Source organism: Salmo salar, chromosome 04 (genome assembly GCF_965601325.2).
Source record: "Salmo salar chromosome 04, fSalSal1, whole genome shotgun sequence".
Taxonomy (NCBI): domain Eukaryota; kingdom Metazoa; phylum Chordata; class Actinopteri; order Salmoniformes; family Salmonidae; genus Salmo; species Salmo salar.
The window spans coordinates 69,243,311-69,270,139 of NC_138294.1; the positions used below are offsets into that span (position 1 = coordinate 69,243,311).

At 44.4% G+C, this 26,829-nt stretch overlaps 1 protein-coding gene across 3 annotated transcripts in view; it reads left to right on the forward strand.

Annotated features, from left to right (window-relative positions):
* LOC106603642 (cell adhesion molecule 1) overlaps positions 1 to 26,829 on the forward strand; it is a 551,827-nt gene that overhangs the window by 389,873 nt on the left and 135,125 nt on the right. For all 3 annotated transcript variants that reach the window (XM_014197549.3, XM_014197550.3, XM_014197551.3), the window contains exons 3-5: positions 1,462 to 1,608; positions 19,050 to 19,202; positions 24,330 to 24,467. In XM_014197549.3, coding sequence (XP_014053024.2) covers positions 1,462 to 1,608; positions 19,050 to 19,202; positions 24,330 to 24,467 — 438 coding nt within the window. The remainder of the gene's footprint in view (positions 1 to 1,461; positions 1,609 to 19,049; positions 19,203 to 24,329; positions 24,468 to 26,829) is intronic.

The following is a 26,829-nucleotide window of genomic DNA, read 5'->3' on the forward strand; positions in this document are numbered from 1 at the left end:
GCTGTTGTTCTGGGATTGATTTGCACTTTTCGCACCAAAGTACGATCATCTCTAGGAGACAGAACGCGTCTCCTTCCTGAGCGGTATGATGGCTGCGTGGTCCCATGGTGTTTATACCTGCGTACTATTGTTTGTACAGATGAACGTGGTAACTTCAGGTGTTTGGAAATTGCTCCCAAGGATGAAATAGAATTAATTTTTTTCTGAGGTCTTGGCTGAATTCTTTTGATTTCCCCATGATGTCAAGCAAAGAGGCACTGAATTTGAAGGTAAGCCTTGAAATACATCCACAGGTACACCTCCAATTGACTCAAATGATGTCAATTAGCCTATCAGAAGCTTCTAAAGCCATGACATCATTTTCTGGAATTTTCCAAGCTGTTTAAAGGTACAGTCAACTTAGTGTATGTATACTTCTGACCCATTGGAATTGTGATACAGTGAATTATAAGTGAAATAATCTGTCTGTAAACAATTGTTGGAAAAATGACTTGTGTCATGCACAAAGTAGATGTCCTAACCAACTTGCCCAAATTAGTTTGTTAACAAGAAATGTGTGTAGTGGTTGAAAACTGAGTTTTAATGACTCCAACCTAAGTGTATGTAAACTTCCGACTTCAATTGTATAATATATATATATTTTTTAATTATTTAAGCTACACATCAAGGAGGCAAGAGATTAATCTTGGAGAAGATGAAAATCAAAAATCTCTCTCCTGACTTTAATGAAGTAGCTAAAATCTATTTATGAAGTCTTCCATTGCCCTGTGATAGGGTCTGCCGTCACCCACAAGGTCAGGCATCAGGAGCAACCTTTACCAGCTCGCTCATAAAGCACACATTCTCACACACACACACAATCCTGTACAGCTAACCTTGTGGGGACACACAATTCAGTCCCATTCAAAATCCTATTTTCCCTAACCCTTAAAACTAACCTGTACTCTTACCCTAACCTTAACCATAACCCTAAAACCTAACCTTAACCCTAAAACTAACCCTAGCTCCTAACCCTAAACTTAATTCTAACACTAATTCTAACCGTAACCCTAAACCCCCTACAAATAACATTTGACCATGTGGGGCCCAACAAAATTTCCCCAGTTGGTAAAAAAAAAATCTCCCCACTCTTCCTTGCAGTTGTTATGGACTGAAGGGCTTATTTTGAATTATAACTTGGGATACATATCATGTTGGCATTGATCTCTTACAAGTATTGACAAATGGTAGTACCACCTGAATTCATTCCATTCTTGAGATCATTTGTTTGCAAACCAAATTGTGCTCGCTTAGATATGATATTTTCATACCATTTCAGCACAGTTCCTGCAACTATGGTGGATGTGTAACCAGACTGAGTACAGCTTGGCTTGGCTCTGTTCAGCTCAGTGGTGTGAAAAACTATACTGCACACAGCCTGCCAGTTGTAATGACTAGTGTGTGTCTGTCTGTGCCTTCCAGTCCAGAGTCAGAACCTGGTGACAGACAATGTGGAGGTGGTGGAGGGTGACGTGGCCGTCATCAGCTGCAGGGTGAAGAACAACGACGACTCTGTCATCCAGCTCCTCAACCCCAACAGACAGACCATCTACTTCAGAGACGTCCGACGTGAGTACCACACACACACACACACACACACACACACACACACACACACACACACACACACACACACACACACACACACACACACACACACACACACACACACACACACACACACACACACACACACACACACACACACACACACACACACACACAGGCTGCCATACACACTGACACACTCACACCTTAAATAATAGATTGGCCTACTAGTTCTACACAGATGGACATACACATACTGTCACATCAACTCTACAATAATATTTTGGTCCACTTCAGAGACTTACAGATGTTATTAGTAGTTTCCACTGGTTGGACAATACTAAATGCACCCACACACACAAACATAAAGTATAGCCCTATTGGTCGCACACTTTTGCAGTAAGTCCTCAAGTCCTCCTTCTGTCTACTTCAGAAATGAGGCGTGAGCATGCACACACATACACACACACGCACCACACACACACACACACACAGAGAGAGATGCAGCCACATCAGAAGGGCTCCCATCTGTCTTTGATGGATACAACGTTCTGTCCCTCCCTCCCATCCTACCACCACAAACTCTTCCTCACTCACCCACACTCTCTTTCACACACATATATACAGCCACACAGCCAGGTCCTCATGATCCCCCTGGCATACATAAATCGCGCCTCGTGTTTTTCTGTTTCGCTGGGGCACCAAATACCAAGCACACAGCTGGCTGTCAAGGGCATCTCATCTTCCGACGGGGCGCCTTGATCTCTTGTGATCTTTTCCCGAGAACATTCGGGCATTTCACTGCAGCTGCACTTCTTAATTATAGCTTGGCTCTTCTACCAGCCTCCCTGAATATCATATTGGGCCGCTCCAACTGAAATCCATATTGGTGAAAAAAGGAGGGAGATAGAGGAGAGAGCTTTGACATTGACATCCTAGTTGCGGGAAAAGCTCAGCGGTAGCATGTTTCTCCATCGCATCTGAAATGAATGTGACCCCACTTCAAGGGAGCGGTTGGAGCCGGGTGTGGATGAGGGCTCCTCCCCAGCGTGGCCCTCTGCACACAAAGTGAGCACACGCACACGTTTTCATGCTCCTTCATACACACACACACTTATATACTGTAGGCACACTCAGCGAGTTAAGAGGCGCACACACACTTTTGCACTGGCACTCAGAGTGAAGAGGCAGACACTTGAAACCTGTGTAGTGGGTGGACGTCAGTCCTTTTGAAGACCAGAGACCACGTGTGTAAGGAGTCCGCTGGGCCCCGGGCAGTGCCAGAGTAGCCTCTGCATTACCAAAGGACACCTTTACCTTACCTTTACCACCACCAGCTCCTAATCTCTTAATGAGGACATCACCTCCATATCCTCTGTGTTTTCAAAGCACTGACCTCGTCATTAACAGGTCCGCAGCCGCCAAGCCAAAAAGGTCACCCTCTAATCTCTCCGCCGCTCTCCTTATCATTAAAAGGTGTCTCTCTCCGGCAATGTTTAAAAGTGAGATGGCGAAAACAGCATGGAGCCAGCTAAAGGGCAAGAAGAAGATTGGGCGCCACAAATCCCTTTTCCACGTGTGTGTGTGTGTGCATGTGTGTGGTGGGAGTCTGTGTGAAGAGCCAAATTACCCTCACCCACCTACCCTTTCCCTCTCTCACTCCTTAATAAAACTTTGATGGGCTCCTCTCAAAAAGTAGCCAGGCCCGCTAATCAGAATTGATTGCCACCACTTAAGAAGAAGCCAGAAGCTCGTCTCAAAGAAGCTGGAGCCAGCCCTCCTCAATGAAACCAGGGAGAAACAACACAAATGAGATATAAAGAGAGAGGGAGAAAGATGGAAGAAAAGAATAACCCATTGCAGCCATAAAAGTTTTGTTTATCTCATCTTTATTTTTTCGCTCTGCTCTGAATTGCAGTTTATTTCCCCCCTTTTGTGTTTAAAGTCAGCTTCATTTCAATGCAGAGATTGCCAGGACTCAATGGATATGGCCGTGTGTGTTTGTGCAGTCTTTTGTGCCCCATCACCCATTTCTTCGATGGTGCCGAACGGAACTTTGGCTATTTGCGATAACACGAAAATAAGCAATGTATATTCAACACCACTTTAGGCGACTGTCCACCCCTCAAATGGAGTTGAGTGGGGAAGAAAAAAAATCCATTGTCCACGTTGATCTGACTCAGGCAAATTAATTAGAAATCTTGAAAATAAAGTTTTCTGTTTTATTATTTCATAATATTTTAAACATAAGTAAGATCACTTTATTTGTGAGATGACTTGGGGCCTTCTGGTACGATGTTATTAACAAAATAGCTGAATTGAGGTATGTTTTTTTAATACTATAGCTTGCAATGTGAATCTGTGAATAAGATTTAAAGAAAGCCTTTATTTTCATAGAAAGGCTGCTTGTTTGGTTGTAGAGAGGCTGTATGAGGAAGATGGACTTTGGTTTTCACAATCTAATTCAAGACCATCATGGAAATGAAACATATACATCCCTGAAATTAAATGGATGAAGTACAAATATTTATTAAATTCTCTGCCTTGTGTGGCTCTTAAAACAAATAAATTAGCTCGTTTTGAAACCCCTATAGCTACTGTATTCAAGTATAAATCAGCAGGAATAGGGTACTGCTGTGTTTTGAGACGTGCATGGCGCTCCTCCCTTCTTTTTCTTCTTTGTGTGGCTGTTTTTGTCCCTGTTCCTAGCCACTGTGAATCTTATTCCCACGTTTCGTTTTGTTTAAGTGTTTGTTGCCTCAGAGGTCTCTCCAAAGTCACTGCATTTTCTTGCCCAATTTTGTCTTTCCTTGTGTTTGTACCTTCCAAAAAAGACATTACCTGCAAAGGAGGTTTGTGGCACCTTAATTGGGAGGACAGGCACGTGGTAATGGCTGGAGTGGAATCAGTCGAATGGTATCAAATACATCAAACAATGTGTTTGATGCCATTCCATTTGCTCCGTTCCAGCCACTATTATGAGCCAAACTCCCCTCAGGAGCCTCCACTGATTACCTGAGAAACCCTCTGCCAAACTAAAGGAATTGAAAGAACAAAACAACATCGAAAGACATATTCAGTTTGTTTTCTTGAGTGGAATTGCTTTCTACTACTAGTGCCTTTGTTTTCCCGGAACTCACCCCATTGGACATCACTGCTGCGTGTCCAATCCCGGGCTCCCCCCACAGTGAGTTGGATGCTGCGAGCGGGCACCGTTGTGTCGTCATGGGGGACAACCTCCTGGGGCATGGCTGGCCGTTGTTGAGTCCTCACATGGCCACGCTTGTGTCCAGGACCAGCACCACTGCGCTAGAGAAAGGCCATGTTCCTTGTTGGACACGGAGCTGTTGTTGTCAAGCCCTAATGCTGTTTTTCACCACCTCCAATTCTGTCTGTTTTTTTGTTGCCCAAAACCACATTTGTGTTGTTGATATACACTATATATACAAAAGTATGTGGACACCCCTTCAAATTAGTGGATTCGGCTATTTCAGCCACACTTGTTGCTAACAGGTGTATAAAATCGAGCATACTGCCATGCAATCTCTATAGACAAACACTGGCATTAGAATGGCCTAACTGAACAGCTCTGTGACTTTCAACGTGGAACCGTCATAGGATATCTCCTTTCCATCAAGTCAGTTCATCAAATCTCTGCCCTGCTAAAGCTTCCCCGGACAACTGTAAGTGATGTTATTGTGAAGTGAAACGTCTAGGAGCAACAACGGCTCACAAGCTCACAGAACGGGACCGGTGTTGAAACGCATAGAGCCCTAAAAATCATCTGCCCTCGGTTGCAACACTCACTATCGAGTTCCAAACTGCCTCTGGAAGCAATATCGGCACAATAACTGTTCGGCAGAAACTTCATGAAATGGGTTTCCATGGCCGAGCAGCCGCACACAAGCCTAACATCACCATGCACAATGTCAAGCGTCGGCTGGAGTGGTGTAAAGCTCACTGCCATTGGATTCTGGAGCAGTGGAAATGCATACTCTGGAGTGATGTATCACCATCTGGCAGTCCGACGGACAAATCTGCTACCTGCCGAATGTATAGTGCCAACTGTAAAGTTTGATGGAGGACGAATAATGGTCTGGGGCTGTTTTTCATGGTTCAGGCTAAGCCCCTTAGTGCCAGTGAAGGGAAATCTTAACGCTACAGCATATAATGACATTCTAGACGATCCTGTGCTTCCAACTTTGTGGCAACAGTTTGGGGAAGGACCTTTCCTGTTTCAGCATGACAAATGCCCTGTGCAAAAAGCGAGGTCCATACAGAAATGGTTTGTCGAGATCGGTGTGGAAGAAATTGACTGGCCTGCACAGAGCCCTGTCCTCAACCCCATTGAACGCCTTTGGGATGAATTGTTAATGCCGACTGCGAGCCAGGCCTAATCCCCCAAAATCAGTGCCCAACCTCACTAATGCTCTTCTGGCTGAATGGCAGCAATGTTCCAACATCTGGTGGAAAGCCTTCCCCAGAAGAGTGGAGGCTGTTATAGCAGCAAAAGGGGGACAAACTCCATATTAATGGCCATGATTTTGGAATGAGATGTTTGACGAGCAGGTGTCCACATACTTTTGATCATGTAGTGGAGATATACACTTACAGTATATTAACACAACAACAAGATATAACATGTTAAAGGAGGCAATGTATGCAAGGTCTGCATTGAACATACAGTATACCACAATGGACTGGAAGCCATTTTTCAAATAGCCACAGTACACCAGACTTTAGTTCCATTATGAACATTATCGGTGTTGACATAATGCTTCAATCATTCCTATTGGCGTCCACCTAGCGCCGAGTCGCACAACAGATTACCAGCAGTTTAGCCCGTGATGCCTCGCATTGGAGTGTTTTAATCCCAGCACATTCGTCAAATCAATACATTTCATTTAATCATTAGTGTCAAGCTGCCCCTCGCACTGACAGGCCGAACCCTGCTTTCAAGTCAGCCACTTTAATTAGTCACACATTATCTGTGTGTAACGTTAGCCTCTGTTGTGTTCATCCACTGCTAACAGAGGAGCCAAGCATAATGACTACTGGCACCAAAGTTAGCGGTTAGCGTTGAAAAGTAGCATAGGTAAGTAACTTAATAATTAAAGTAATTGAGTTAAGAAGTTGGGACACCAGACTAGCTTTGCAAAATGGAGTTCAATGTTGAGGAGTTATGTTTTGATTTGACTTAAATCTTGGGCCCACATGCTAAAAATCGAGCTCTCCTTTGAACATTTGTCAGTTACTCATTTACATTTTACATTTATGTCATTTAGCAGACGCTCTTATCCAGAACGACTTTCAAATTTGTGCATTCACCTTATGATATCCAGTGGAACAACCACTTTACAACAGTACATCTATATCTTTTTTTTTGGGGGGGGGGGGGGGTTAGAAGGATTACTTAATCCTATCCCAGGTATTCCTTAAAGAGGTGGGGTTTCAGGTGTCTCCGGAAGGTGGTGATTGACTCTGCTGTCCTGGCGTTGTGAGGGAGCTTGTTCCACCATTGGGGTGCCAGAGCAGCGAACAGTTTTGACTGGGCTGAGCGGGAACTGTGCTTCCGCAGAGGTAGGGAGGCGAGCAGGCCAGAGGTGGATGAACGCAGTGCCCTTCTTTGGGTGTAGGGACTGATCAGAGCCTGAAGGTACGGAGGTGCCGTTCCCCTCAGAGCTCCATAGGCAAGCACCATGGTCTTGTAGCAGATGCGAGCTTTGACTGGAAGCCAGTGGAGTGTGCGGAGGAGCGGGGTGACGTGAGAGAACTTGGGAAGGTTGAACACCAGACGGGCTGCGGCGTTCTGGATGAGTTGTAGGGGTTTGATGGCACAGGCAGGGAGCACCGCCAACAGCGAGTTGCAGTAATCCAGACGGGAGATGACAAGTGCCTGGATTAGGACCTGCACCGCTTCCTGTGTGAGGCAGGGTCGTACTCTGCGAATGTTGTAGAGCATAAACCTACAGGATCGGGTCACCGCCTTGATGTTAGCGGAGAACGACAGGGTGTTGTCCAGGGTCACGCCAAGGCTCTTAGCACTCTGGGAGGAGGACACAATGGAGTTGTCAACCGTGATGGCGAGATCATGGAACGGGCAGTCCTTCCCCGGGAGGAAGAGCAGCTCCGTCTTGCCGAGGTTCAGCTTGAGGTGGTGATCCGTCATCCACACTGATATGTCTGCCAGACATGCAGAGATGTGGTTCACCACCTAGTTATCAGAAGGGGGAAAGGAGAAGATTAATTGTGTGTCGTCTGCATAGCAATGATAGGAGAGACTTGGTGTATAGTGAGAATAGGAGAGGGCCTAGAACTGAGCCCTGGGGGACACCAGTGGTGAGAGCACGTGGTGCGGAGACGGATTCTCGCCATGCCACCTGGTAGGAGCGACCTGTCAGGTAGGACGCAATCCAAGAGTGAGCCGTGCCGGAGATGCCCAACTCGGAGAGGGTGGAGAGGAGGATCTGATGGTACACAGTATCAAAGGCAGTAGATAGGTCTAGAAGGATGAGAGGAGAGAGAGTTAGCTTTAGCAGTGCGGAGAGTCTCTGTGACACAGAGAAGAGCAGTCTCAGTTGAATGACCAGTCTTGAAACCTGACTGATTTGGATCAAGAAGGTCATTCTGAGAGAGATAGCAAGAGAGCTGGCCAAGGACGACACGCTCAAGAGTTTTGGATAGGAAAGAAAGAAGGGATACTGGTCTGTAGTTGTTGACATCGGAGGGATCGAGTGTAGGTTTTTTGAGAAGGGGTGCAACTCTCGCTCTCTTGAAGACGGAAGGGACGTAGCCAGCGGTCAAGGATGAGTTGATGAGCGAGGTAAGGGAGAAGTTCTCCGGAAATGGTCTGGAGAAGAGAGGAGGGGATAGGGTCAAGCGGGCAGGTTGTTGGGCGGCCGGCCGTCACAAGTCGCAAGATTTCATCTGGAGAGAGTGGGGAGAAAGAGGTCAAAGCATAGGGTAGGGCAATGTGAGCAGGACCAGCGGTGTCGTTTGACTTAACAAACGAGGATCGGATGTCGTCAACCTTCTTTTCAAAATGGTTGACAAAGTCGTCCGCAGAGAGGGAGGAGGGGGGGGGGGGGATTCAGGAGGGAGGAGAAGGTGTTAAAGAGCTTCCTAGGGTTAGAGGCAGATGCTTGGAATTTAGAGTGGTAGAAAGTGGCTTTAGCAGCAGAAACAGAGGAAGAAAATGTGGAGAGGAGGGAGTGAAAAGATGCCAGGTCCGCAGGGAGGCTAGTTTTCCTCCATTTCCGCTCGGCTGCCCGGAGCCCTGTTCTGTGAGCTCGCAATGAGTCGTCAAGCCACGGAGCAGGAGGGGAGGACCGAGCCGGCCGGGAGGATAGGGGACATAGAGAGTCAAGGGATGCAGAAAGGGAGGAGAGGAGGGTTGAGGAGGCAGAATCAGGAGATTGGTTGGAGAAGGATTGAGCAGAGGGAAGAGATGATAGGATGGAAGAGGAGAGAGTAGCAAGAGAGAGAGAGAGCGAAGGTTGCGACCATCTGAGTAGGGGCAGAGTGAGTAGTGTTGGAGGAGAGCGAGAGGGAAAAGGATACAAGGTAGTGGTCGGAGACTTGGAGGGGAGTTGCAGTGAGATTGGTAGAAGAACAGCATCTAGTAAAGATGAGGTCAAGCGTATTGCCTGCCTTGTGAGTAGGGGGGGACGGTGAGAGTGTGAGGCCAAAAGAGGAGAAGAGTGGAAAGAAGGAGGCTGAGAGAAATGAGTCAAAGGTAGACGTAGGGAGGTTAAAGTCACCCAGAATTGTGAGGGGTCAGCCATCCTCAGGAAAGGAACTTATCAAGGCGTCAAGCTCATTGATGAACTCTCCAAGGGAAACTGGAGGGCGATAAATGATAAGGATGTTAAACTTGAATGGGCTAGTGATTGTGACAGCATGGAATTCAAAGGAGGAGATAGACAGATGGGTCAGGGGAGAAAGAGAGAATGTCCACTTGGGAGAGATGAGGATTCCAGTCCCGCCACTCCGCTGACCAGATGCTCTCGGGGTATGCGAGAACACGTGGTCAGACGAGGAGAGAGCAGTAGGAGTAGCAGTGTTTTCTGTGGTAATCCATGTTTCCGTCAGCGCCAAGAAGTCGAGGGACTGGAGGGTAGCATAGGCTGAGATGAACTCTGCCTTGTTGGCCGCAGACTGGCAGTTCCAGAGGCTGCCGGAGACCTGGAACTCCACGTGGGTCGTGCGCGCAGGGACCACCAGGTTAAAGTGGCAGCGGCCATGCGGTGTGAAGCGTTTGTGTGGCCTGTGCAGAGAGGAGAGAACAGGGATAGACAGACACATAGTTGACAGGCTACAGGAGAGGCTACGCTAATGCAAAGGAGATTGGAAAGAAAATTAACTAAACAACTGGGGAAGCGAGAGAGCAGGGCCTCCCTCACTAACCATTCGCTGAAACACTCAAATATTCCAACTTCCACTTAGAAATTATAATTGATGTAAACTACAGTGGTTCAATGTTTCCAGGAATAGGCTCAAACTTAGTTTATTCAGCTAGATAACTTGTCACTTACTCTGAATTCACACACTTGTTAGCTATTCTGTTGGTCGTTCTCTTCTGATATTCCAAGACCACCACCCTGGCAGCAGGACCAAAGACATTAGCGATGAGTTGGCACGGCAACATGTTTAACCCCCGCTCCTTTTGCGCCATGTTGCTTGTCCTTGTGGGAGTAAGGGGAGACGAGTGGAATTGAGATGGGATCTTCTGATGAGGGGGCACGTGGCTACTCCGAGGTGCTGGGGGGGGGGGGGGTCGAGAGGATTAACTCAAGGAAAAAGGGTGGATGGCAGCGGAGATGGAGCCACGCTCTGTATTTCTTTGCTTCTCCACTCCCTCCACAGCAGCAGAACCAGAGAGAAGGCTTCATCACCTCCTTTGATGAATTACGTCCTCGCATTTGACTGACAGCCTTTCTTTCTTCTTTCTCTCTTCCTCTTTTCCCCCCTCACTCGCTCTCTCGCTTTCTCTCTCTTTTTGCATAAAAGCGAAAGAGCACGGCTAACCAGCTGGAACCCAGAACAACCAGCTTCACCCCCCCATCACTATCACAATCCTGGCTTTCATGTGCCCGCTGCCGGAAACTGTAATAATCCCAGATGATTTCTTCATTTAGTTATTTGTTTCCGTCTATGTAGTTATGTATTAATGCTACCTCTTTTTTCTTGTTGATTTTGCTCCTTTGAACTGGGCTGCTGCGGGTGAGAATAAATGTGGTGTGAGGAGAAAAAGAAGACACAGAGAGCAGTAAATGTCCGCTGTCGATCTGTCAGAGGTTGTGGGGGAGGCTTTCATCTGAACCAGACATTGGGATTCTCCATCGCGTTTGCCAGGCAAAACAACTCCCTAATGGATTGCTCATTATTCTGCGTGTGTGTCACCACATACTCCTGTTTTAATTAGAAACAGAAAAACAAAGTTTTAAGTGAGAAAATAAAGGAAATTCACATGAGCCCCACAATGCCTGCTTCAACCATGCTCTACCAAGGTTTTCCAGCACACAGATTTGACCTACTACAGTAGCTATATTGGGCTATTGTACTTCAACAAATATGTAGGGAGGTTGCTTAGGATTCAAATATTCTCAAAGAACAGATTAATTTCAACAAAGAAAATAAATTATGATAAATGGCGAGAGACTGTTTTAGGGTGCGTTAAACAAAGCTCACCTGGCATCAATATGAGTTTTTCCCAGCTGTATTCAGCACAGTTTAAAGTCACAAACTATGATGGTGCTCCAAAGTGTCAAAGCATACACATGACCTCAGAATGTCGACCATACCAGTATTCTTTAGTTCTGCTCATGTTACCAAGAATACTTAAGATTCACCTGAGGAAATTCGTCGTGTTCTTTAAGTCTGCTAAATTCAAGAGAACATTTTAAGGTGTGTGCAATACTCCCAGATAGAGCACCCAGCTCACTTTTCCAAAGCAAATGAAAAATATACTCTGAACTCTGGGGTCAACAGACAGTAAGCAAACTGTTCTTTACTCTGACATCAAGCCTTCCACCTTTCCTGTTGGAAAAAGGTCAGGAAAACAACATTCCACAAGTGTTTTTTCCCCAATATGTGACTGATGAGCTCGATTCGGTCCTGTGTAATAACATTTAAAATTGTGTTGTTTACATTGGATAAAAGTAGCGACTCAGAGCTAGAAAATGGTACAGTTCGAAAAGTATTCAGACCCCTTGACTTTTTCCTCATTTTGTTAAGTTACAGCCTTATTCTAAAATGGATTAAATAGCTTTTTTCCCTCATCAATCTACACACAATACCCCATAATGACAAAGCAAAATCTGTTTTTGAGAAATGTGTGCAAATTTGGAAAATATACAAAAATGTTATTACATTTACATAAGTATTCTTACTCAGTACATTGTTGAAGCACCTTTGACAGCGATTACAGCCTGTAGTCATCTGGGTATGACGCTACAAGCTTGGCACACCTGTACTGGTCCTGTGTAGCTCAGTTGGTAGAGCATGGCGCTTGCAACACCAGGGTTGTGGGTTGGATTTCAAAGGGGGACCAGTATGAGAAAAAGTATGAAAATGTATGCACTCACTAATGTAAGTCGCTCTGTTTTAGAGTGTCTGCTAAATCACTAAAATTTTAATGTATTTGGGGAGTTTCTCCCATTTCACCCAGTTTCTCCAATTCTCCCGAGTCAGGTTGGTTGGGGAGCGTTGCTACACAGCTATTTTCAGATCTCTCCAGATATGTTAGATCGGGTTCAAGTCCGGGCACTGGCTGGGCCACTCAAGGACATTCAGAGACCTGACCCGAAGCCACTCCTGCGTTGTCTTGTCTGTGTGCTTAGGGTCGTTGTCCTGTTGAAAGGTGAACCTTCGCCCCAGTCTGAGGTCCTGAGCGCGCTCTGGATCAGGTTTTCATCAAGGATCTGTCTGTACTTTGGTCCATTTATCTTTCCCTTCGATCCTGACTAGTCTCCCAGTCCCTGCCACTGAAAAACATCCCCACAGCATGATGCTGCCACCACCATGCTTCACCGTAAGGATGGTGCCAGGTTTCCGTCAGACGTGACTCTTGGCATTCAGGCCAAAGAGTTCAATCTTGGGTTTCATCAGACCAGAGAAACTCCAAGTGGGCTGTCATGTGCCTTTTACTGAAGAGTGGCTTCTGCCTGGCCACTCTACCATGGAGTGCTGCAGAGATGGTTGTCCTTCTGGAACATTCTCCCATCTCCGTAGAGGAACTCTGGAGAGCTGTTTGAATGACCATCGGGTTCTTGGTCACCTCCCAAAAGTAGGACTCTGATGTGCAAGTGTGGATCCACTTTCCTCCAACTAGGTCACAGAAGTTTTCACGGGTCAGCAAACTATGCCTGATGCTACTCGTTTTGGAATCAACAAACCCAGATACGTTTTGCACACACTTCATTAACTTGGCACAGTCTTTTTTTATAGCCATTATGCTTCGGACGGACCGCTTCACTTTCAGCGTGTACTTGATCTTGTGTGAAGTCCATCTAATCTTGCGATTCTGACGGCGAACAACTACAGTTACAATCTGTGCAACCAATGCATTTGATGCCACTTTCTTGTAGTATCCATTATGCCTCTCTTTTACTTTTAATCTAGATTATCAATTTTCAATAAAAAAACACATGTAATCCCCATGTAAGTAATATTATGTGCAGTTACTTATATCCAGAGAAACAAAAGGTGTAATGGGTCCACTTTCAAAAAGACATTGCATAAAGCTCACTTAATTTTTAGATTTTGTTATTATTTTCACTGCTTCAGGGATAATAGCGTACACAGACGTTTCGGCTTTACTGCCGTGATTTCCAAGCTTGGGATCCCATGTGGGAAATGAGAAAATCTGAAATGTTATCAATCAAATTAAACATTTTTATCTCTAGAAATGGGTATAGTATATAACCATTTAGTGTTAACCAGAATCATATATAGAGAGAGTTAGGGCAGTGTTTTAGAATGGCCGCCATGTTAGTGCCTGTATAGAACTTATTCTTAAAATGTTGGTGATGTAACAATACGAGAGTGCCTCTGACAGTTCCCTATGAAATGACCCGCTGTAAACAAGCAAAACAGAGCAGCGAATTTAACCGACGTTTTTATTGTTCAGCATTCTGGATAATGTGTATCCAACTCTTTACTGTGTTGTAGTGTCAACAAATTGCATATCTTCTTTCACTGGACATCTTCATATGTTTTAAAAACTATTAGAAATAAACAGCAATTATCACTTAGCAATGGCTACGGAGGAAAAGGGGGTGTAACTCAGTATTAGGAAGGTGTTCTTATGTTTTGTACAGTCAGTGCATCGGAAAGTATCCCTTGACCTCTTCTACATTTTGTTATGTTAGAGCCTTATTCTAAAATGTATTAAATAGTTTCTTGTCCCTCATCAATCTACACACAATACCCCATAATGGCAAATCAAACACTTTATTTTTGCAAATGTATAAAATAAAAAAAAACAATCACATTTACTTAAGTGTTCAGACCTTTTACTCAGTACTTTGTTGAAGAACCTTTGGCAGCGGTTTACAGCCTCGAGTCTTCTTGGGTATGACGCTACAAGCTTGGCACACCTGTATTTGGTGCTGCAGAGATGGTTGTCCTTCTGGAAGGTTCTCCTATCTCCACAGAGGATCTCTGGAGCTCTTTCACAGTGACCATCGGGTTCTTGGTCACCTCCCTGACCAATGCCCTTCTCGCCAGATTGCTCAGTTTGGCCGGGCGGCCAGCTCTAGGAAGAGTCTTGGTGGTTCCAAACTTCTTCCATTTAAGAATGATGGAGGCCACTGTGTTATTGGGGACCTTCAATGCTACAGACTTTTTCTGGTAACCTTCCCCAGATCTGTGCCTCGACACAATCCTGTCTCCGTGCTCTACGGAAAATTCCTTCGACCTCATGCCTTGGTTTTTGCGCTGACATGCACTGTCAACTGTGGGACCTTATATAGACAGATGTGTGCCTGTCCAAATCAATTGAATTTACCACAGGTGGACTCCAATCAAGTTGTAGAAACATCTTAAGGATGATCAATGGAAACAGGATGCACCTGAGCTCAATTTCGAGTCTTGTAGAAAATGGTCTGAATACTTCTAAGTAAGTAAGGTATTTCAGTTTTTTATTTTTAATACATTTGCAAACATTTCTAAAAACCTGTTTTTGCTTTGTCATTGGGATATACAGTAATGTGTAGATTAGAGAAGAAAACATTTATTTAATCCATTTTAAAATAGGTCTGTAACAAAATGTGGAAAAATTAAAGTGGTCTGAATACTTTCCGAATGCACTGTATATGGCTCTGGTGTCAATTAGGACCTCCTTACTCTATTAGAATGTTCTTTCGCGTCATTGTTATGTATTATTATCAGTTGACAGCCTGCGTTGAGTTCAGTTGAGTGAATATGAACACACTAGGGAATATAATTTGTCCAAGTGGGGTCCCCTGTATTTTCTAGTGTCAATTTGGGGTTGTGTGCAGTAAAGGTTTGGGAACCTCTGAACTAAATACTCCAATGAATGGAGAATGTTCCAGTCTAGTAGTAATAAACATGTGACTGAATTTTCTGAATCAGAGAGGTGCGGGGGGCTGCCTCTGAAGTATTCTCTCTCGCCAAGGCGAGGTATGACTGAATGTAATAATAGCAAGTCAACTAGGTGGCGGCCGAATTGTCCATCTAATATAAAACGGATCACACATAATTTCTGACTAGAGGACAGCTAATGTTGCCGTGCTGTGCTAATAGCACAGGCTAATGTTTTTGTCACTCTCAATGCTCATTATCAGTCGCTCACCACTGGTCTGTTTAAGTATTTGTTAGCTGTCTAGGGCTAACTGGTGAGACTGACACTAATTAGCCTACTACTGACATATCTACTATCTGTGTTTAACTTACTTGTAAGTCTCAGCTAGGTCGTTGAATGTTCTTCTTCAATAAGATGATTTTGGTCAGTAAAAAATGTATCAGATAGACTAGGTCCAAATATAGGCATAGCCAGCTGCTAGCTAGTAGCCTACGCCAGAACAATTCAAACCTGCTAACTATTTAAACTAAACTAAATCGGACAAATCGGAAATAAATCTGATAAATATAGCTACTTCCAGACACAAATTAGAGAACAGCTCACTCGGACCATTTTACTCACCCTAGTAGAGCTGGTTAGGCTGTTGTTATGTTATCTAGAGTGTTGGTGACTGCAACTGTGCTGCTGGTAACAATTTAATTACGTTTTTTTTGCCAACGTTTACTGACACCGACCATATTCAATGGGTGTTGAGCATTCGTAAATTCGGCAGTTATTCTGCACTCTGGCACACTCAGATGAGTGCTCTGAAATCAGAGTAGATAGCCAGAGCAAATTTAGCAGCTACGTCTATCAACAGTTGTCACAGTGACATTCTGTTGAAATGGTTACTTGCATAGTGTAGTCTTTTGTTAAGACATGTAGCTAGCTAGCTAAACAATGAGCCATGAGCGTTCGTAAATTCATCAGTTATTCTGCGCTCTGGCACACTCAGACGAGAGTGCTCTGAAGTCAGAGTAGATAGCCAGAGCGAATTTACCAGCTATGTCTATCAACAGCTCACAGTGACTTCTTGAACATTCTATTGAAATTGATACTTGCGTAGGGGAGTCTTTTGTTAAGACATGTAGCTAGCTAGCTTAGCAATGAACCATAATCCCAACTCATGATGTGATTATCCTGCATGAATCTGTAGGTAGCTAACCAACCAGGTTCAATGTTAGATAGCTAACATTAGGTTATAACTAGCAAAGCAAATGGCTCTGAGATAAGAATAATATTACTACACAGATCATAAACGTAACGTTGGCTAGCGAGCCAGCCAGCTAACGTTAGCTAGCTAGCTAACAGTACACTTTAACTTGAAATGAAAACAACTTTCTGACAAAATTTTAAAAACGTGTAATATCTGAAAATGTAGCTAGCTAGACTCTCTTACCCGTATACATGGATGGACGCTTCTCCCTCTGTCACGGATGCCATGGTTGCCCTTAGTTTGAAGATGTAATCCGGTGACAGGTGTTTTCTCCATCTCCTGAGCTATCATACTCTAATTCCACTTGTTTCAAAACTCGGTCCTCCAGAAAGTGGAGAACAACACTTATGCAGTTCTACTACATTATATATATATTTTTAAAGCCGTGTTAGACAGGATTACCTACACATACTCACCAGCTCAAATAAACAGAAGCGTGCTACATGGCAGACCAATCCGAACTCATCTCTCGGCATGTCCAGCCCACTCATTATCTCAGCCAATCATGGGTAGCGGGAAGGTTGCTGACTTTTTCTGTGGCTGAACCAACTAGGCTCGTAATTTAACAATTTTAAACACATTTACAAATGGCATACAATTTTGATATTAAGACACATGAAAGTTCACATTTTCCAGAAGGAGTTTCTGCCAAAAAAACGCATTTTGATTAAAAACTAAAGTTTATGTTGAAATCGCTCTCCTGTGAAGTAGTGATGCGTGACATACACCTAGTTTCCTGAAACGAGTCACATAAACTCAGCAAAAAAAGAAACGTCCCTTTTTCAGGACCCTGTCTTTTAAAGATAATTCGTAAAAATCAAAATATCTTCACAGATCTTCATTGTAAAGGGCTTAAACACTGTTTCCCATGCTAGTTCAATGAACCATAAACAATTAATGAACATGCACCTGTGGAACGGTCGTTAAGACACAAACAGCTTACAGACGGTAGGCAATCAAGGTCACAGTTATGAAAACTTAGGACACTAAAGAGGCCTTTCTACTGACTCTGAAAAACACCAAAAGAAAGATGCCCAGGGTCCCTGCTCATCTGCATGAACGTGCCTTAGGCATGCTGCAAGGAGGCTTGAGGACTGCAGATGTGGCCAGGGCAAGAAATTGCAATGTCCGTACTGTGAGACACCTAAGACAGCTCTACAGGGAGACAGGACGGACAGCTGATTGTCGTCTCAGTGGCATACAACGGTTAACAACACCTGCACAGGATCAGTATATCTGAACATCACACCTGCGGGACAAGTACAGGATGGCAACAACTACTGCCCGAGTTACACCAGGAATGCACAATCCCTCCATCAGTGCTCAGACTGTACGCAATAGGCTGAGAGAGGCTGGACTGAGGGCTTGTAGGCCTGTTGTAAGGCAGGTCCTCACCAGACATCACCGGCAACAACGTCGCCTATGGGCACAAACTCACCGTCGCTGGATCAGACAGGACTGGCAAAAAGTAATCTTCACTGACGAGTCACGGTTTTGTCTCAACAGGGGTGATGGTCGGATTCGCATTTATCGTCGAAGGAATGAGCGTTACACCAAGGCCTGTACTCTGGAGCGGGATCGATTTGGAGGTGGAGGGTCCGTCATGGTCTGGGGCGGTGTGTCACAGCATCATCGGACTGAGCTTGTTGTCATTGCAGGCAATCTCAACGCTGTGCTTTATAGGGAAGACATCCTCCTCCCTCATGTGGTACCCTTCCTGCAGGCTCATCCTGACATGACCCTCCAGCATGACAATGCCACCAGCCATACTGCTCGTGCTGTGCATGATTTCCTGCAAGACAGGAATGTCAGTGTTCTGCCATGGCCAGCGAAGAGCCCAAATCTCAATCCCATTGAGCACGTCCGGGACCTGTTGGATCGGAGGGTGAGGGCTAGGGCAATTTCCCCCAGAAATGTCTGGGAACTTGCAAGTGCCTTGGTGGAAGAGTGGGGTAACATCTCACAGCAAGAACTGGCAAATCTGGTGCAGTCCATGAGGAGGAGATGCACTGCAGTACTTAATGCAGCTGGTGGTCACACCAGATACTCACTGTTACTTTTGATTTTGACCCCCCCTTTGTTCAGGGACACATTATTCCATTTCAGTTAGTCACATGTCTGTGGAACAGTTTGTCTCAGTTGTTGAATCTTGTTATGTTCATGCAAATATTTACACATGTTAAGTTTGCTGATAATAAACGCAGTTGACAGTGAGAGGACATTTCTTTTTTTGCTGAGTTTATATAATGGTAAGGAGATTTGAATTTTACATTGCGCTTCAATCGATCCCTACACATGTCTGTAGACTGTAACTCATAATCTAACTCCTGGAACTAAACTCAAATATACACACGAATACTCTGAGTCGGTCAACAATCATTAGTCCAGTGTTTCTCCAGTCCTCAACTACTTTTTTGTTGTAGCCCTGGACAAGCACACCTGACTCAACTTGTCAATTAATCATCACGTGCTCAATGAGTTGAATCAGGTGAGTTTGTGAGGGACTACAACAAAAATGTGTACTGTTGGGGGTACTCAATGACTGGAGTTGGGAAACACTGCTATAGTCAATGCATGGACAATGACAATCGTACCCTCTTTTGACTCCCCCCTTATCTCCCTTACTCTTTCTCTCCCTATCTCTCTTTCTTTGATCCCCAGCCCTGAAAGATGCTCGCTTCCAGCTGGTCAACTTCTCGGACAATGAGCTGCGGGTGTCTCTGTCCAATGTGAGCCTGTCGGATGAGGGGAGATACGTGTGCCAGCTCTACACGGACCCCCCACAGGAGGCCTATGCAGACATCACTGTGCTGAGTATGACTACACACACACACACACACCACACACAATGTTTGTTGAGGGGGAAAATGTCTTAGACCGTCTACGTTGACATTCATTATGAGAGTATGATTGAAAACACACACACACTAGTGATACACAAGTGCACTCAGAGACAAACTTACTACGAAATAATAAACATTCACCAAGGTGTAGAGCCACAGTGCAAAGCATGAATTGAATTATAATAATATCCTTGATAAAAATGTAACGGGAGTAAAAGTGACGACTGAAAGTCTGTCTTACTTTTAGGGATTATGCCATTTCACTGAAAGCTAAATATGTTTTAAATCTGGTCCTCAACGTCACTTTAAATGTCATAACCTCGCACAGGGCTCTAAAGTACGACCATTTTGGTCGTATATATGTTTCTAAATATTTAGCTGTGCGACCTGTGCTCCTACAATTGTTTTCCATTGTAATGATTGTACCATTACTACAGTGAAGACGACTTGTTTGTAGACCAAACGGTTCAAATTATATGACCCATATAACCAGTGCAACTTTTTCTTCTTCATGTGGTGAATTGGCAAGCCGCATTTTACATTCATAGACCATGTCGCATGCCATTCTAAAACTACTCACGGGCCTTTTGTTCAAACCTTGTTCAGTCATGTACCTTATTAGCTAGCTAGCTAACAACCTAGTAACTTTACTTATATGCTATATCCTAACATTTGGGGGCACAGAAAGAAAGGAAAAGTGATCACTTCTTCAGGAGATCAGCAATACATTAATGAGAAGCTCTCAATTGCATACTCCTCGCATCCTATCTCCTCATCTTCTTTTCAAAACCCATTGGAGAAGAAGGTCATAGGGAAGGGACCTCTGTCTTTCTCATCCAATGTGTTTTGAGAAGGAGACGAGGAGAAGGGATGTGAGGAGTATGCAATTGATATCTTCCAAATGACTGATCTGTTGCATGTTATCACTAATGAACTTGATGTTCTTAAAGAGACTGTACAATTTTTGATGTAATGCATCTCAATATTGTGCTTTTACACAATGTGGAAACCTAATGTTCCACAAATTCCTTTGTGGAACATTAGATAGGCAAAAAAAAAAAAAAAAAGACATTGAATATCCCTTTGAGCATGGTGAAGTTATTAATTACACTTTGGATAGTGTGTCAATACACCCAGTCACTACAAAGATTCAGGCGTCTTTCCTAACTGATTTGATAGAGAGGAAGGAAACCGCTCAGGGATTTCACTATGAGGCCAATGGGGACATTAAAACAGTTACAGAGTTTAATGGCTGTGATAGGAGAAAACTGAGGATGGATCAACAACATTATAGTTACTCCACAATACTAACCTAAATGACAGAGTGAAAAGAATTATGTCTGTACATAATAAAAATATTCAAAAACATGCATCCTGTTTGCGATAATGTACAAAAGTAAAATAAAAATTAAAAATGATGTCCTGAATACGAAGCATTATGTTTGGGCCAAACACAACACATCACTGAGTACCACTCTCCATATTTTCAAAAATAGTGGTGGCTGCATCATGTTATGAGTATGCTTTTAATTGTTAAGGACTGGGGAGTTTTTCAGGATAAAAATGAAAGGTAATGGTGCTAAGCACAGGCAAAATCCTAGAGGAAAACCTGGTTCAGTCTGCTTTCCAGCAGACACTGGGAGACCAGTTCACCATTCAGCATGACAATAACCTAAAACAGAAGGCCAGATGTACACTGTAGTTGCTTACCAAAACGACATAGAATATTCCTGAGTGGCCTAGTTACAGTTTTGATTTAAATCTGTTAGAAAATCTATGGCAACACTTGAAAATGGCTGTTTAGTAATGATCTACAACCAACTTGTCAGAGCTTAAATAATTTTGAAAAGAATAATGCAAATATTGTACAATCCAGGTTTGCAAAGCTCTTAGAGACTTATCCAGAAAGACTCATAGATGTAATCGCTGCCAAAGAAGATTCTAACGTGTATTGACTCAGGGGGTTTAATACGTACGTAATCAAGATATATTTGTTTTGTTTTTCAGAATTTCTTTACAAATGTTAGAATTTTTCTTGCACTTTGACATGAGTATTTTGTGTAGATCATTAACCAAAAAAAATACAAATAAATACATTTGAATCCCACCTTGTAACACAACAAAATGTGTCATGAATCTTGCCCTGGAGGGAGCTCCGCAGAGTGGTCACTAGCTGGCACAGTCAAAAAGTCTTTAATCTGATTTTAACCCTAACATTAACGCTAACCTTAATCACACTGCTAACCCTAATGGCTAACCTTTAGTTAAGACCAAAAGGCAAATGTTTGTTTTCAACTATTTCTATGATATAGTACATTTTTACTTTGTATCTGGCCCATCTATCAGAAATGACTCAGTTCTGCCTCCAGGGCAAGATTCACCACCACAAACGACACCCTGCATATCTCAATCGATAAAATAAATATACTGCTCAAAAAAATAAAGGGAACACTTAAACAACACAATGTAACTCCAAGTCAATCACACTTCTGTGAAATCAAACTGTCCACTTAGGAAGCAACACTGATTGACAATAAATGTCACATGCTGTTGTGCAAATGGAATAGACAACAGGTGGAAATTATAGGCAATTAGCAAGACACCCCCAATAAAGGAGTGGTTCTGCAGGTGGGGACCACAGACCACTTCTCAGTTCCTATACTTCCTGGCTGATGTTTTGGTCACTTTTGAATGCTGGCGGTGCTTTCACTCTAGTGGTAGCATGAGATGGAGTCTACAACCCACACAAGTGGCTCAGGTAGTGCAGCTCATCCAGGATGGCACATCAATGCGAGCTGTGGCAAGAAGGTTTGCGGTGTCTGTCAGCGTAGTGTCCAGAGCATGGAGGCGCTACCAGGAGACAGGCCAGTACATCAGGAAACGTGGAGGAGGCCGTAGGAGGGCAACAACCCAGCAGCAGGACCGCTACCTCCGCCTTTGTGCAAGGAGGAGCAGGAGGAGCACTGCCAGAGCCCTACAAAATGACCTCCAGCAGGCCACAAATGTGCATGTGTCTGCTCAAACGGTCAGAAACAGACTCCATGAGCTTACAGCCCAACACCGTGCAGGACGTTTGGCATTTGCCAGAGAACACCAAGATTGGCAAATTCACCACTGGCGCCCTGTGCTCTTCACAGATGAAAGCAGGTTCACACTGAGCACGTGACAGACGTGACAGAGTCTGGAGACGCCGTGGAGAACGTTCTGCTGCCTGCAACATTCTCCAGCATGACCGGTTTGGCGGTGGGTCAGTCATGGTGTGGGGTGGCATTTCTTTGGGGGGCCGCACAGCCCTCCATGTGCTCGCCAGAGGTAGCCTGACTGCCATTAGTTACCGAGATGAGATCTTCAGACCCCTTGTGAGACCATATGCTGGTGCGGTTGGCCCTGGGTTCCTCCTAATGCAAGACAATGCTAGACCTCATGTGGCTGGAGTGTGTCAGCAGTTCCTGCAAGAGGAAGGCATTGATGCTGTGGACTGGCCCGCCCGTTCCCCAGACCTGAATCCAATTGAGCACATCTGGGACATCATGTCTCGCTCCATCCACCAACGCCACGTTGCACCACAGACTGTCCAGGAGTTGGCGGATACTTTAGTCCAGGTCTGGGAGGAGATCCCTCAGGAGACCATCCACCACCTCATCAGGAGCATGCCCAGGCGTTGTAGGGATGTCATACAGGCATGTGTAGACCACACACACACTACTGAGCCTCATTTTGACTTGTTTTAAGGACATTACATCAAAGTTGGATCAGCCTGTAGTGTGGTTTTCCACTTTAATTTTGAGTGTGACTCCAAATCCAGACCTCCATGGGTTGATAAATTGGATTTCCATTGATTATCTTTGTGTGATTTTGTTGTCAGCACATTCAACTATGTAAAGAAAAAAGTATTTAATAAGATTCTTGCTTTCATTCAGATCTAGGATGTGTTGTTTAAGTGTTCCCTTTATTTTTTTGAGCAGTGTATTTTCTGCTCCTAAATTTTGTTGTGCTCCTAACTTTTATAAATTGGGAGCACCAGTGCTACCAATGAAACATTTTAATTTAGAGCCCTGACCTTGCACTTCGTTTTTTAAGCATACATAGAGGACCTGGCGTCAAAACAATCCAAGTCGAAGAACATTGTCCTTAGCGCATAGCCGTATTTGACGTCAATGCCGAAACACCAAGATCCACGCCAATCAAAACCCAGTGCCCAGCCAGTTTTCCACTGTGCATCCTAGCAGGATATAGGGGAAATTACATTGTGTGCGTATTAGACGTTGCGACATACAGAGCGTGCACTGAAGCAAGAGTAAGTACTTAGACATAATGATGGCGTTTTGGCAATGAAGTTTGACAGCAGGATGTGGGGAGTGTTTGTGATTTGAAAATTTTCACAAGGAGGAGATGGGGAGACTGGCACAGGCATGAATCTGCATGTCTGGGCCAAGGCAGGAGTAGATCAGCGCAAATGGCATCAAGCTGTTTTGAGTGGCAGTAGGTAGCAAGCGAGAGCTGGAATTATGTAATCCAAAAGTGGTCTCAGCTCGCACGTTTATGGGAAGAGTCTAGTTGAGAGAAGGTTGGAAAAGCATCCTAAAACATCTGAAGTGTACTGCATATAGTCAGTGTATGGGCTTTATTATAAAGTGGATGATAAAAAAATGTTTTAAGTGTAAGGCCTTTCGCCAAAGCTCATAGCGGCCGATTCTGACTTGAGATACACGCACTTAAATATAACTTAGTCCTTTTTCACGCACATTCTTCTCTGCGCACATTCTGACGTTGTTTTTGTTTACCAGAAAATGAATGTAGTCAATTTCATTTATTTCAAAGTATTTCCATAAATCTCTCACAGATACAGTACTATTGCAACTAAATTCAGTTATTTTATTTGGTATGTGGAGGGACCAATATTAGAAATTACACCCATGACAATAGATGCATCACACACCATCCTACCTCAACACCACATTGCTGATGAAACGCCCTTCCACCACACATGGACAGTTAAGACATCTAAGAGGGAGGACTGACCCGACACCTCCTGGTTGTTCGGGTGATTTATGCCCCACATTCCCTAAACACGGTGTCTATTTGTCCCCCCTGCCAGTCCCTCCAGGCAACCCAATCATCGAGTCCCGGGAGGGGCAGGTGATTGAGGGCAACGAGACAGAGATGACCTGCACCGCTATGGGCAGCAAGCCCGCCGCCACAATCAGATGGATGAAGGGAGACAAAGAACTCCAAGGTAGGTTAACACCCGTCAACACCGTCACGTCAACCCACTCACGTCCAAAACACTAGCTCTTTATAACTCAGTTGGACTCTGACTGAAAGACTGAATATTCTTTAAAACAAGATTTTTCAGCTGAAGAGGGATAAAAAGGGCGAGGGTTAAGGTAATTGTAGGGAATTACTCTGTATGAATTGTAGAGTTGTCTATTAATGTTCATGCATAATTTTCCATTCCCTACGAGTCTACCCAATGATTTAGTCATACATTCATGACCATAGCTTTATTCAATAATAAAACCCCTCACATGATCTTCATAGATGTTTTCTTTAACCCATCTCTTGGTGCCTCTACACTCTTTCTAACTTTCTTTTTCCTTCCTTCACTGGTCTCTTTATAATTAGCCCCACGTCAACGACACCTCAGCCTAATTAGGTCACTCCCATGGCTTTGAATGACTTCCATTAGAGTGATGGGCTGGCTCAGTGGTCACCTAGCCTTTTGGCAGAGTGACAGCTTTCAAGCCTCTCTTCAAAGGGAGCTGGGCGATTAGGGGGCCCATAGATTGGGCCAATGGAATGACCCCGGGTTGTTCCAGCTCTTACTCAGCAGAGCCCAAAGCCCATCACTCACCTCATACCAACCACGAATGGTGCAAAGCCCTAATGTGGAGTCAAGGCCTTGGTTTCATCTACTCAATAAACACTTTTACCCAAAAGAGGGTAGGCTGACTCTGGTCCTGGATGACTGTGCGCAGTGTGTGCAGGCTTAAGTTCCAGCCCAGCGCTAACACACCTGTTTCACATAATCAACTAATTGTGGTCGTTAATTAATATAGACCAGGTTTAGGTGAATTTGGTGTTTTAGTCTCGGGCAGGAACAAAAGCCTTCACACCCTGCGGCACTTCACTGCCCTTTCCCTGCATTAGCGTAACTACTACAGTGTTGTTGAATAGCACTTGCTAGGCCTAGATGTGTGGATGATACTGCTAGGCATAGATGTATGGATGATAGTGCTAGGCCTAGATGTGTGGATGATAGTGCTAGGCCTAGATGTGTGGATGATAGTGCTAGGCCTAGATGTGTGGATGATAGTGCTAGGCATAGATGTGTGGATGATACTGCTAGGCATAGATGTGTGGATGATACTGCTAGGCCTAGATGTGTGGATGATACTGCTAGGCCTTGATGTGTGGATGATACTGCTAGGCCTTGATGTGTGGATGATACTGCTAGGCCTAGATGTGTGGATGATACTGCTAGGCCTAGATGTGTGGATGGTACTGCTAGGCCTAGATGTGTGAATGTTGACAAGAAAAGTTACTTGACAACAGAGGATGAAGGAGAGTTCACAGATCTGAGCTTAACTGCTAGCCGTGTAAAACATTTTGTCCATTTCCTATTTCTATTGTAATGTAGTCTTTTCATTTGGTAATTAACAGGGATTTCTATTGCCAACCACCTCTGAAAGTAGTATTGCGTCATCTTGAACGATGTGGAGTGGAGTCCATGTTTTCCCCGTTAATTGCCACATCAACGTGATGAATATGGCATGCCGCATTGTTCAGTGGGAGTTTGACTGACTGACTGAATGGACAGAATGTGGAGGTTGAGAAGCAGGAAACGTGAGGACAAAAGAGACAGGGGCTCTTTGTCAAGCCATATTTCCTGGTTTCTTTGCATCCTCTCTCCCTGCCTCCTCTGAAGGGAGGGACCTTGGACCTCTAATACGGTTCAGAAGGAGGCAAGGAGATACGATGTGAGGAATCATGGAATGACGAATTGAGAGAGGTCACAAAAGGGAAAGAGCGCGTCACCGCAGTCCACGCCACTCGCCGGCTGCTCCAAATTGCTTTCGGCGTCGGCCGGCTTCTCGCCTTGCAGATTTATTTCTAATTAAACCTAATTACCTTAAGGGATAATCGGGCATGTTTTAAATATCATTTAAAGGTTACACACCCGTCCTGCTCACTCGCGAATGTAAACCAAGATTTCGGCCCCCGAAAGCAAAGCCCCAGTTATCCTACTATCATTATATCCCTTCTCTTGCCCTCTCTGTGTCTCTCTCTCCCCCTTCTCCCTTTCTCCCCTCACCCTTGCACTCTCTCTCCCTTCTCCCACTCTGCCTCTTTATTGTCCTCTCTCTTATCCTGCTAGTTTTGTGTTGTGGTTAATATTTCCCCCTCTTTTATATCCTGTCTTTCACAGATATCTCCAGCACTTAAGCGTACGAGTGAAATGAAAGTCAAGGAACAATGGGAGTTCCAGCAGCACAGGTTATTCTGTCTGTACAAGACGAGATGAGAGGGAGAGAGACTGGGGGGGGGGGGGGGGGTGCAGTGATGGACGGGGCCGAGCACAGCCATTAGCCTTAAGT